At 46.2% G+C, this 13077-nt stretch overlaps 1 protein-coding gene and 1 long non-coding RNA gene across 4 annotated transcripts; one reads left to right on the forward strand and one right to left on the reverse strand.

Annotated features, from left to right (window-relative positions):
- Positions 1–779: 779 nt before the first annotated feature.
- Positions 780–6054, reverse strand: LOC116654039 (uncharacterized). 2 transcript variants are annotated; one of them, XR_004308862.2, is made up of 3 exons: positions 5914–6054; positions 3547–3971; positions 780–2919 (listed from the first exon to the last, which is right to left on the reverse strand). It is a non-coding gene; the product is annotated as an uncharacterized LOC116654039 (long non-coding RNA). The 2 variants fall into 2 exon arrangements; XR_014940707.1 differs by lacking the exon at positions 780–2919 and having other exon boundaries at positions 3202–3971.
- Positions 6055–6394: 340 nt separating this feature from the next.
- SMIM32 (small integral membrane protein 32) lies at positions 6395–8878 on the forward strand. Of its 2 annotated transcripts, none has more exons than XM_085532122.1 (2): positions 6395–6659; positions 6840–8878. In XM_085532122.1, exon 2 carries the CDS (start codon positions 6896–6898, stop codon positions 7214–7216), a length of 321 nt encoding a protein of 106 aa, XP_085388248.1. In that variant the 5' UTR covers positions 6395–6659; positions 6840–6895; the 3' UTR covers positions 7217–8878. The 2 variants fall into 2 exon arrangements, with proteins under 2 accessions (XP_085388248.1, XP_085388247.1); XM_085532121.1 differs by having other exon boundaries at positions 6479–6659; positions 6775–8878.
- Positions 8879–13077: the final 4199 nt, after the last annotated feature.

A 13077-nucleotide genomic window follows, 5' to 3' on the forward strand; every position in this document is an offset into this window, starting at 1 on the left:
GGCACTAGAAGAGACAAAAACAAATCAAGGCAAAAGGGCTTTCAAGAAATTCAGAGAACCCAGCTGAAATTCTGCCTGTAAACACCCAGCAGTGAGGCCTGAACCACAAGACGAGGCCAAGGTTTACCAACAACCAAGACCAAAGGCTCCAGGCATGTTTGCTGGGAGCAATGAGGAATCGGGGCATCACTGTGGTTCTTCAGCATTTCTGCTTTCCAGCTGCTCTTGCAAGAGGCAGTTTTTAACCAAGAGATTTTCCTGATAGCTCAGCAAATTAAGTTTACAGTGGAATACAATGGGAGATTTGGGGAACAATTAGAGAGTTTTAATATGAAAGAAAAAAGAAGTCACGAGGAGAAGACTCTTAACTGTAATTCCTATTTCTGTCTCGAAGGGAATTAGCAGAATTTTATGACTTTGATCTTCTGAAGAATGTGTTTCTGAACCTTACTGGTCATTTTTCTCAGTTTCAGATAAGGATTCGATGAGAGATAAAACACCAGCAATTTAAAAAGGGCAGTTCCTGCCTGTGTTTGTCACCATTTCCCTACTGATCATCGCAAAAGCTCAGTTAAGGAGATTTTAAAGCAGCCGATTTGTTATAATTAATGAGTTTTGGTAATTAATGGCTGGCCTGATGTAGCCTTCGAGAACAAACATAACTTTTCTCCCCTTAAAAACGCAGCAATGGGTTAAATGACAGCACGGGTGAGACAGTTCCACCATTAACCAAAGTTAATAGTCCTTTCGCTGGCAGTTCTCAGAGCCTGTACAAACTGTGCTAATTATTATAAAGCATGAATTTTAATAACAGCACCGCACTGCATTTCTCACACACATAGGTTCAAAACTAATTAAATACAATGGGAATACATTAGCCTCTATACAGACAAGGAATATTACTGAGTAACACCACCTCACTGCGTCACCTCCAAAGGAGTAACTCGGTAACTGCTTTCTTCTGCAAACTTAAAGGTCAGGTGAAGTTTGCTTTTCCCAGCTGTTCTAGATTAAGATGCAGATATTTCAAGGGTCTGAGATTGAAGGTGTTTCCTTTGGCTTTGTATTTCCTGCAGTTTTCCTTTTGTGACCGATGTGAAAAAAAATAATGCTGTTATCCCAAATAATATCAGTTATTGCACTTCTCTAATTTATCTCCATGAAGTTAAGGCAATGAAATTAAAAACTATTTGTTTGCTCCACCAAAGAGCAGATGTTCCAGAAGCAATAAGATTTTAGGTTATTAAAATAATCCCTGTCACGGGCTGATAGATTTTCTTTCCCAATTTATTCAATGAGCTTTTCCAACCACAGTGGGCGCTGTGTGGAGGAGCCTCTGCCCTCTGTGGACCACTGATCCAATGATCCACTGCTAGAGCTGCTCAGCTTTGGGCAGGAACCTTGCCTTAATTAATGATAATTGCACCAGGCAATGAGAGACAGAGAGCCAAAGGGTCACCAGAGAGAATGAAAAGTCGGGATCTACAAAACTCAGCCATGCTCACAGGTAAACCAAGATGATACAAGTGGCTCCCCTTCCAGCAGATGTTGCTGGCTGAGCTTTGCTTTTCTCTGTACTTTATTTTAGCACTGAGAAGAACTCTGAGCTGAACAGCACCAGCAGTGTGATCTGTTGGGTCAGGTTGCTATTAATGATAAGACAGAAATGATAAAACTGTTCTTTACCAAGCAGCAAACAATTAAACATCAGCGCCCTTCCCCAGCTTGCTGAGGAACTCCACAATTGGTTTTCCTTTAATTCTGGGGGGTCATAGGTAGAAGTGCACCTCCCAGCAATAGCCAGCGACACAACCTGGCACTTTCCAAACTAAAGTTTAGCTCAGCCTCTGAAATTTATGCCCACCCTGAGAAGGGTGATGTGCTGCTCTTTCACTTGATTTAATTCCTACCACCAAAAGGTACCCAAGGGCCCAAGAGTTAGTGCCGTTTGTGTGAACAGTATTTCTGTGCTGACACTGTAAGCAGCCTTAGCTCACACCAGGAGCAATAATCAGCAGCTGACCCTGCAGAATACATTTGCTTTGCTCAATTACACAAGCAGGGAGGAACGCAGGCAGCAAGCCCTGCTGGTGCCTGGAAGAGAGGACTTCCTATCTGGGGCAAAGATGTTAGAGGAACAGGCTCACAGCTACATGATTCTCAACTCAGACTTGCAGATAAGTACCAACAGCTTCAGAGATAGAGATTTCAGATTGAATGCTACAAGGATGTGGGAAAACTTTCACCCTATTTTAGCTGGTTCTTTGCTCTTATTTTACTGCATTGAAGCACCTTGCCACCCTCCATGATAAATGCTCAGGATTCTTGCAGTGTAGCATCAAGGCCATTTCTTACCCAGGGGAGCGGGTTGCAGACTAGGCCACTGGTTAGACCGATAGCAAGATTGCTCTGTGTGCAGGGAGCCCAGCCTGCCCCTTGTTGCACAGAACACACGGGCAGGTCTGGGTGTTCAGCAGTTCATCCACACTACTTGGTGCCACAATCAAGAACTTGAAACTTAAAGAAGAAACAATAATCTGAGAAGAAAAAGAAACTCCACCCACCCCACCTGTCTGAGAAAAGCAGACACCGACAGACGAAGTAGAATAGGAGTAGTTTCCAACATCAGAATGTTATACAGGAAACAATAACAGTACAGACAGGCTCCACCAGTCAGACACACCGTGATGACCTGAAAAGCTTCCCTCATGATTCTCCTCTCATTCCACACCAAGACAGGGGAGAGCAGGGGCTGGCAGAGGGGCAACGTGCTTCTTCCCTCCTTGGAATGGCGCCTTGGCCAACTGAAAGGCTCCTCACCACCAGATATGTGCAGAGCACTGAGGAAATGCACAGCAGCTCCCATTTCCATTAGATCTGCAGACCTCTCTGGATGCTTTTTAGATGCTCCTGTTTCAGCTGGCGAGAACAGACCCCAAGAAACACGACGTTAGAGCTCAGTTTTATACATGACAAACACGTTCTTAAGAAATAAAATATTTTCCACACTTGTCTGCACTCAGGCCAGTTTCCTCAGGCATCCAGATCTGCTTTTAAGCACCAAAGGCTGCACCCTCTCTTTTAGGTGTCTGCTGCTTCGCTTTAAGATCCTGCACTGGAAAATATGGTCTTTGGTATTTGATACTCACGCACACAAAGTGTTTTACTTCAGAGCGTTTAAAAAAGGAAATGACCTCTGTATTTTATTTTCTCCCTCTTTATTTATTTTTTTAAAGGTTTTCAGGCTGTTTGTACGTGACACTGGAAAACTACAGCCCGTGATTTATGGTTTCTGGTCTGCTAATAGAAACAAACCCCTCCACCACCACTTACTCCTCAGCAGAAAGATCGTAACAGATTGTAAATGGTTGCATTACTGGGAAAGATAATGCTCCTTTCCACTCTCATTTCCCTTGGTTGATTTTTATCGTGGTAGGGGTTGAGTAAGCGTGTAAGAGATAGATCATGCATTATTTACCAGGCTGGAAATGGGAAAAGGCACCAGCAATCTGCTGCACAACCAAACCCTAAGCACTGGTCACTCACTGTGTTTTGCATCCTGCTTGTTTGCAGCTTGGCTGATAGTTGTTAAAGCAAACGCTGTGGTCCATGTCTCCGGGAGATTGTTAGATGATAGGGCCAAGCACTGAATTCCAGGCTGTTTGTACCAGCATTGGTTGTACCGTGGCAAAAATGGACCATGGTGAGGCCAGAATCACCAGAGTCACCACAGAACCATGGGATGGCTTAGAAACAAGACTCAAATGGCGCTCAGAAGAACAAGGACTTCTCTGGACTCATCCCCATAGTGACACTGACCCAGATCCTGAGGGAGCCAGGAGGCTGCAGCACTGAGAGGTTCATTCCATTGCTAACTCAGCCATTGCTGGAGGCTCCACGTGTGTCCTTGCAGCACCGTTTCCAGCACACACTACCACTTCATCCAAGCAAGTCATTAAATGCTGGAAACCCTAAAGAAAAGTAAAAGGAAACAAGGAAAGAAATAATAACAACAAAGCTACTGAAGAACTTAGTGAGGAAAAATTACAAGTAACTGAGGACTTTAAATGAGCTTCCAAATTAAGGAAAACAAGGGGAAAGGATCAGCTCTCATTTTTTGCAATTAAAGTGTTATTTATAGCAATTTGGGTTTTTTGAGATTAACCCTGGATACGATGCTGCCAAAAAACACATCTGATTTACTACTCCCAGGGCTTCTCATCCCTTTGTATATCAGACAGGCAGCTTTTCCCACCCCAGAGCCTGCGTGCACCCAGGACAGCTGTAAAACACCCAAGGATTGATTCCAGTGCTCACACCGTGACCATTAGCAACGGTTCTCAACCCAAAGCCATGAATGTGAAGCCATGGCACTCAACTATTGTATCCCCTGGGCAGAAAACAAATGCTGAAAGAGCGTGAGATAACATTTTGTAGGAGCTAAAGGGAAAACATTCTGGTTCCACACCAGCAGGAGTGGAAAGAGGAGGCTCAAGTTGTCCCTTCAGCCTTGGGGACACCTCCAATGCAACACTTCTGTGCATCCATCGCAGCATTATTTGAGGGGTTGGCAATGTTTGCAGAGAAGCCATTTTAATGAGCTTTGGGCTGAAAGACGTGAAATACGAAGACAATCCTTGCTATTTACAGCACTCAGCCCCCGGTTGCCTCTCTGTTTTTCCTACCGGATTAATAAAACCAATACAGTAAACAAACAAAGGATGCAAAGTTTGGTTAAGGCCGACCAAAGTTCAGGGAGGAAGAGGGCAGGGTGCTGGGAAGACACGCAGACCTCCAACCATCCACTTCCTGCACTGCTCAGTGCTGCTCTGGCTGCAAGGAGACACCGTAGGTAGGACAGTTGGGAGCTGCACCAGCTTTTTTATGGCTCTATTGACTTTTCCAGCCCCTGTGCTGGCTGCCTGCCTCTCCTCGCTGCTCTTTGAACCCATACAGAGTAAATACAGGTAACCAGAGCCGCTTTGTGGGCAGGGGGAATGGTCCCAGGAGGAGCCACTGCGGCACCCTGTTCTGGGGTTAAAGATGGGGAAGTAAACCAGGGCACGGGGAAGAGTCAGCTCCTTTGGCTGAATAGGGGGGTGGGGGGGAAGGAAAGGAAGAAAATAAAACCCAGCAAAAGCCTCAGAGGAACATCACCCTGCAAATTCACATCTTGACCCAAATCACGGAGGCAAAGAGCAGGTAGGGGCTGTTCTGGTGATGGGAGCAGGAGGATGGGGAACGGAGCTGTGAGCAGACGGCAGCCTTCAGCTGTGCCACCAGGAGGGCACAGGGGCTCAGCAGGTACCTGGAGCTCAGCAGATAGGTACAGGCTGCACAAGGGCATTGCCTCCTAGCAGAGCCTTCAATTCCTTTGATTTAAATCTGCCTGACACGGGGATTTCTCCTCTTTTCATTCCATCTTTCTTAGCAGAAACATTTATTATGCTAATTGAAATGCTTAACCTCCCTGGACCGTCGGCTGCAATAGCTCATCATAAGCAGCTTTAATGTTTGCTTGGATGGGTACCTCGGGGATGGAGAAAGCGTCGGACTCGTCTCTTCCCTGCCCCTCTGCACCCTTCCCTAAGTTGGGGCGAGTTAAAAGGAAGCATTAACCGCGCTTATCAGATGCGACGGGGTGAGCGCAGGCTGGCGAGCAGCCAGCAGCTAATAGCGGCATAAAGGCAGTTTGATGGAAAAAATTAACATGCTAATTGTCAGGCTGGAGAGGGTGCCGGGGCCCGTGTGAAAGAAAGAAAGAAAGAAAAAAAAAAAAAAAAAAAAAGAAACAAAAAGGCATTATCCGTGCTGGAGAGATCAATTTTAACAATAGAGATTTGGGGAGGGAGGGGGGGGGGTAGGGGTAGAGGGGGGGAAGAAGAAGGAAAAACGAGGTTTCGATGCCGTCACCTTCTTTCGGTCCCATTCTCTGCTGCCCTCCCCCAGCTCCAAACCTCTCCCCGCAGCCTGGGGCTCTCACTGGGGTTGCTCGGAGGATCTCTCGCCGCTCAGCGCGGTGCACCAGGCAGACACACCGCGCTCCCTCCATTCCCGGCATCAGAGTGACGCTGCGTTGGAGCTCCGGCAGAAGGCAAAGTCCCGTTCGGCACAATCCTGCCCAGTCCCGCTCCGCAGCGCAGCTGAGCTGAGGGGCAGAGGGGAGGTTTCCAAAGATCCTCTCCCCCCTCCGATTAACAGGGAGGAATTCTGCAATTTCTATTTTTTAAAACAAAGGGAACTTGGATATATATATATTTCCCCAATTGGTTTGTTGTGTTTTGTTTCTTTTTTCTTTCTTTTTTTTTTTTTTTCTTTTTCCTCAAAGCGAAAAGAAATGCTTGGAAAGCAGCAAGCCCAGCCTTGGAATGAGATCTACACAACGCATCGCTAACCAGGATTAAGAAACTCAACTCACGCACTGGGATTCCCGCAGCGGGGCAGGATCCTAGGGGACAACACTGAGAACCCAGCGGGATGCCAACGCTTCAGCCGCCTCTCTCCGCGGATCCCGTTTAACCCCGGCTCCATCCCACTCAGGAAAAGCACCTTGAGAGCCGCCGTGCCCTCCCCCTGGACGGCATCGAGGGCTCCGAGCAGCCCAGACCCGGTCCGAGGGCTGCGCGCTCCATGTGCCCGCAGGCGGGAGCGGCACCGAGGTACCCGCGCCGGTTGTGATTTATGTCTGTGGATGAATGCTGTAAACATGAGCCACGGAGATTTAAGAGCAAAGCCCCTCGCACGGCTGAGGGAGTGATTTGGTTTTACTTTTAGGCAAAATGCGGCTCGCTGGCAGGATTTTACAAGCGGGAATATTCTTCTTTCCCTATGCCAAACAGTGACTGTGTGTGCTCTCGTTCTTTACTTCGACCGTGGGGGAAATTTAAGCAAGAACATGTATAGTGAATTGCTAAACTCAACCAGTGCCACCGAAGCTCACCTCATCCTTCAGACCAACACTCCCTACCTGGGCAGCACGCAGCGACCCGTCAGCTCCTCCGCCTTCTACATGTCGACAGCCAGGGTGCTAAAAGAAGGCGAGATCAACAAGCCCGACCTGGTGACTTACATCATCCTCTTTTTCTTTCTGCTCCTGACCGTGACACTCATCGTGCTCTTCATTAACTGCCAGCTGAAAAATTCTTTTTTTGCTACTCTTCCTTACGACAGATCCCTCCGGGAAGCGAGGAGCCCGTGGAGGACACAGGCTGTGTGACACGAGGGGGGGAAAACAGCGTCTTCCAGCAGCAGCAGCGCTGTGCCACGCAGCCTTGTCGTCCGCATGGCAGCGGGTGGGTTCGACCCTCCTTAAAATAATAGGCTGCGCCGCGGGGAAAGGCTGCTGAAAGAGACGCCGTACGCAGATGGGAATAGCTGTAAATAAAAGGCTGTGCGAGGAACTGAAGAGATCACGCTTTGGCAAATTGATCAGCGCAAAAAGGAAATTGCCCCCCGATTCCAGATTAAGAGCTATATGTATGCAAATGTCATCACCGACCCATTCAGTGCCCATAGAAGGACGTTTGCATCCACAACAATCTCTGATTTGTGCATCTGGTGCAGCTTGTTACCCATGTTTATGAAATCACAGCACTGAATGTAAAACACGGCGTATTTACCTAATGGCTCCACTCTGAGGACCAGAGTTTACTTTTCTGTTTCTCTCCACTGCTGCTGAAACGCTCGGTAATGCAATGGGAGCGATGCCTGGAAGGAGAAAACCAGAAATGGTGGTTTAGGATTTGACTGGGATGCTGCTGGGGGTGGGGGTGGTGTTTTATGGCATCTAATGTCAGGTTTCAAATCACTGCCAGCTATGGGAACCACTGAATACTTAAGTAACTCGTTTTCAACTTTCTTAAGTTGTAAAGGAAATTGCTCGCCACAGCGTGAAACCAAAATAATCAGGATGGAGAGAAGGAAGGAGAGAAAATAAACACCATCAATCGTATGTAAACTAATGAAAGGGGAGGGCAGAGAGCTCCGAGCTCTGTACAAGAAGCAGATAACTTTGGAGAGCCGCTGTGTTACAGGAGGAGCTCTCGCTGTAAGGCTATAGCAGTTAGGAGCGTGCTCCATCGAAAGGGCAGCAGCATGATTGACTGACGGCTCATTAATGGTAACATACACCGGTTTAGCTTCATTAGCAATCTGGGTTTGTTCGAGAAGCTGTGCTCCTGCTTCAACTTCGCTGACGTGCTATTTAAATAGATGACAGTTTTTAGGAAATTTGCAATTAGAGTGTCATAATTATAGACCATACAGCACAAACCCCAGCACAGTATTCATGATCCCACTGTGGGCAAAGGGCTCTTTCCTTGTTGTTTTCTCAGCTACAGTGTCTCTACACACAGCTGAATTGCAGACGGCCAGAAACACACCCTTAAATCCAACTTCTACTCCCACTTCGCAGGTGGATCTTCCATCAAAGGAGAGGGGTTCGTGCAGTGCCAGATCTGCACCTCTCAATGCACCCTTATCACACTCAATACAGCCAAAGAGCTGTGTGTATATATGTACCTAAAGTATTTCATCCAAATGAGAGGATTTTACAATGCAACGACACACAAGCACGTGGGACAGGGACACAAACATACCTGGGGCCTGACTGCGAGCTTTTATTACCTAGAAATTGCACAGTTGATATACTTCCAAGTCACTGTCTTGGTTATCATCTTTTGTTATGCTCAAAAAAAGTTAAGTCTACCACAGAGCAGCCTGAGATACTTTATTCCTTGACAGGTGGCCAATTTTTATCTCATCTGAACCAAATTTCACTGGTGTAACTCCAAATCATTATTCTAATGCAGAAATAAAGAATAAATTCAAGTGTGTTTATCTCAGCCCATTTTGAATAAATTCAGTTTTTATCAAATCAGCCATTTCTCATTTATTTTTAAGTAATGACAGCTTGTTTCCATCTATCAGCCATAATGAGCTCGGTCTAAAAATTCCTGCTGGCAAAACCCTCAGAACCTGATGGAACACATGTTGCATTGCACCATATTGTACATTTTCTCTTATTAAAATGCTCAAGAATAACCCTGGAATAACCATATTTCCCCCCCCACCCCACAGTTTGATACTTGGAGCAATGCTCCCAAAAGAATGACTTCTACTGCAGAAGAAAGTTCCATCAATGCTATTCTAAGCTCTGTATGGAATAGATGCAAAGAAAGCATCTCTGCTTAGCAGGAGCTAACAAACAGGAGACTGACTTTTTACAGGGTCTGATAGCAATAGGGCACAGGGAATGGCTTTAAAGTAACAGAAGGTTTGGTATTGCAAGGAAATACTTTACTCAGAGGGCACTGAGGTGCTGCCATGGATGGGCCCTGGGCAGCCTGAGCTGGGGGGCAGCCAGCACATGCAGGGTGGGGCTGGGAGCTGTGAGGTCCCTTCCAACCATTCTATGGTTCTGATTGTTATCCTGTTGTTCTGCCAAGACACTGATGCTGTAAACCCAGCAGGACCCATCCTTTTTCTTGCTTTTCCTAGGTGCAAGTAGATTGGGGTGGGCATTTCTACTGGCATTCATCCTCCTGCTTTTCCCTTTCCCCCCATGCAAAAACCAGGAGTTGGGCATGTTCTACATTTCCATCACTGCTGACACGTGGGAAGGACTCACTGGTAGGACTCACAAGGCTGTCATAAAAGTAAGCAATGCAACAAGGCAACAGGCAAAGAATAAACACAAAAGCTAAGCACCTCACTTCTATTTAAGATGCCTCTTTCTATTCAATTCTATTTAAGATTGGTGCTTCATGGCAAAGCAAAACGCAGGGCTGCGTTGCATGACCACGCTCTCCTAATTGGTGTCAAACCACAAGAGTCCCACCAATTTGTAACGGTACTTGCACTAATGAGTTTGTATCTAGTAATGTCTTCAAGAGAAATGAAGAGCCCTCATCCCAGGACATCACTTGAAGACAGAAATCACCACCACAGGGCTCCTCAACTCAACTTTCATAAGGAAAGATGAAGCTTTTCATTAGGAGGAGAAAAGGATTGAGGCTGGGGACTGGCACAAAGCCAGCAGAGAGATCAGACTGAGAAGAGGAAGATACCTTGGACTGGGCATTTGGCTGTAGGAGTTTGCTCCCTTCCTCCCCTTAACATAAGACCCTGAGCTTATACCATAAACTCCAGGCATAAGCAGATAAGTTTGCTTTACATCTGTTAATTCACACAATAAGTCTCTTAAGTTGAAGGTTACACTTATGTTTTTCCAAGTTTTTTCCTTCCCTCTCCCTTTTTACCCTCCCAGCAATGCCCCAATTCCAACCCAAGTACCACACTGAGCCCAGCAGTGTGGTACAACCACAGACACAATCTGCTCCCTCGTGACCTTCCAGGACTGCAATACAGAAGACTTCAGATCTCTTTCCACAGATTTCCTTTTAGGGAGCGACTGCTCAGAGACCTGAAATCTCTTCAGTCTCAGGACACGATTCCCTCTGTGGCTCTTACGGAAAAGGGTCTATTTTGTCTTGCATTATCCCTAAAAGTTCTCCATCCGAGCTGAAGTCTATCTCACCCCCACAGCTCAAAGCATATGAGAGGCTGGTGTGTTTGCTGAGAACTATCTCTGCTTCTAAGAGGCTTCAGAAAATGAGATTTCACAGGAATGACTGTATTACATAGCGTTTCTTATTTAGACCTAGAAATAACCACACTGTTTATAATAGGAGAGGTGTAACTTCAAAAAGAGAATGGAAAAAGTCTATAAAGAAGAAAATTCCTGTCCTTAGAATAACAGAGCTGTCAGGTTTGTTGTTTTGTTGGTATTTTTTTTTTCCCCAAATGTTTTATGGGGGAGAAAAAAAAGAGGAGGAGACAGCATTTATCCTCTCCATCTCTAAAGATACCAGTCTGCTGCTCAGTATCACTGCCAGCACTGGAGTGTAACCTGCCTCCTCTTACTTAGTAAAGGCAAGGTGCTACAGAGGGACAGAACAAAGTATGGCTGCCTGCAAGGACCACTGCAGTCTGAGCCAGCTGCTGTATGAGACTCCCTATGTGTCCAATACACAGTGAGGGGTCTACAGAATTTCCATGACACCAGCACTACACAAGCAGCCCCCTCTGCCCTAGAGCTGCTCAGAGCACTCCTTTAGCAGTGGCTTCGTCCTATCAAACCCACCTCCAACCTCAAGCAGGAGGCAGATGGACACCTGGCAGTCCATGGGCACCCTGACTGCTGCCTTCTGCTTCGCTGCCTCCAGCACAGCACCTCTGAAAATCATTCTGACAGCAGCCAGGCAACACAAGGAGTCCAAGAATTAAATACAGACTAGTGATAAAGCAGCCCTAGAGATACCTGCTCTGCCCCATTAGCAGCCTTCCCATCATATACGGCTATAGTAACACTGCAGCTAGCACATCAAAGCATGCTGAATAAATAATACTGTGCTTCTCACATGCTTTTGTTTCTTAATGGAACCATGTCTTCATTCTTGCGTTAAATGGAATACTTCTATTGCCTTAGAGCAGAGCTCCTTCCAGAGATACCCATGCAGAGCTGCTCCCTGCAGTTTGCCCAGCCACGTGCTCTGTATCAGGTATAAACATCTCACCACAAATCAGGACATGGGGCAGTTGTGCTGCTGGTTTCTGGCCATCTGACATTAGAGCACAAGCTTAAGATAGCAATGAAGAGATTAAAAACAACAAAAATAAGCAATGCTGCCTGGCACACTCTGTGCACTCTGGATATCCTGTCTCCTCATTTTTGGATGGAACATCCTGCTTTCACTTGGATCCCCCTTGTCCTCCAACAGCATTTACCAGCCAACCCATCTGCAGCCTCAAACATACCTTGGGAAGCACAGAACAGCAGAACTAACAGGATTGCAATCCAGGCCTTCCCTTGTGCTTGCACTCAGAGCTAAAAAAAAAATAAAATAAAATATGTTGTTTACAGAAGGGTTTTTACAGCACGTTTGAACATGTGGCCCTATAAGGCAGTTAACGAGAATATATTCAAAGAAGAATTTGATGCAAACTGCCTGGAAGTTGTAAAATGCTGAAGCGTCTCTCACGTGGGTATTTTATGTTGGTGCTCGGGCCAAGTTCTCTTTTATTAAGGCCTGTTCTCTCTTTTAATACAAAAGCACTACTAGAACTCCATCAGCTGGAGGCTGCCTTCTTACCAAGCACGAGAGCTGCTCCTCTGCACTGCGCTCCGTGGGTCTCTCTGGATGGTTTAAAAGGAAAATGTGGCTAAATACAGAAATATAGGACAGAAAACAACAGGCTGCATGTTTCAGTCTACCTGCATAAACTAGCCAGCCCATTCTCAAGGCACAATATGCCACTGTCCCCAGTGTATCAGGAAACCTGAGCAATTCTATGTGTTTTCTGCAGAGGAGTGTCCTGCAGTGTGAACAGATACGCTGTTGTCTACAGCACCAGCTATCCAAAACTTAAGGGGAATGATTATTTGTGTTGAGTGTTATCAACACAAAGTGCTAACGCTGGCTGGCTACAGAGCACTAATCAGCGCAAACTTCTCTGGCCAATAATAATCAAGCAGCAAGATGATGCAGTACCTAAAAGCATGTAGACGTAACTGAGTGGCTGGCAATTTACAGGTGCTTTGGGACTTGTTAGAAATGCCTTAGTGCACACAGAAGATAGCTGGCTCTGCATCTCAAGTCAGAAGACCAACAGTGTTTGAGAATTTGGGATTGGAGCCAGCCCCATTGCTATGCAGTCCAAGTTCTTTCCCCCCCCCCCCCCCCATATTACAGTGTCCGGAAAACACAGCAGATAACAGCAGAGCTTTCTAGCAACAGCTGGTGGAATAAACTAGAACTGATTCTGCTCTAACTTGCTTCACCCCATCACACAATCATCTGTCACAAACACACACACACACTCCCTTCCTCCACACCAAAACAAAGTACAATCCCAGGGGTTATTTCAGCTACTCACAGAGATGTAACCATCAGCTGCACATCTGAAGGAAAAAGAACTACCAGAGTTACATGAACTCAACATAAACCGACACCTGTAAAGAAGTATTTCAACACATACTGAGGTAAAGATGAAGGAAATCAGAGAAAAATCTGTTGG

Source organism: Coturnix japonica, unplaced genomic scaffold (assembly GCF_054131305.1).
Source record: "Coturnix japonica strain WE unplaced genomic scaffold, WE-NBRP24 Scf048, whole genome shotgun sequence".
Classification (NCBI taxonomy): Eukaryota; Metazoa; Chordata; class Aves; order Galliformes; family Phasianidae; genus Coturnix; species Coturnix japonica.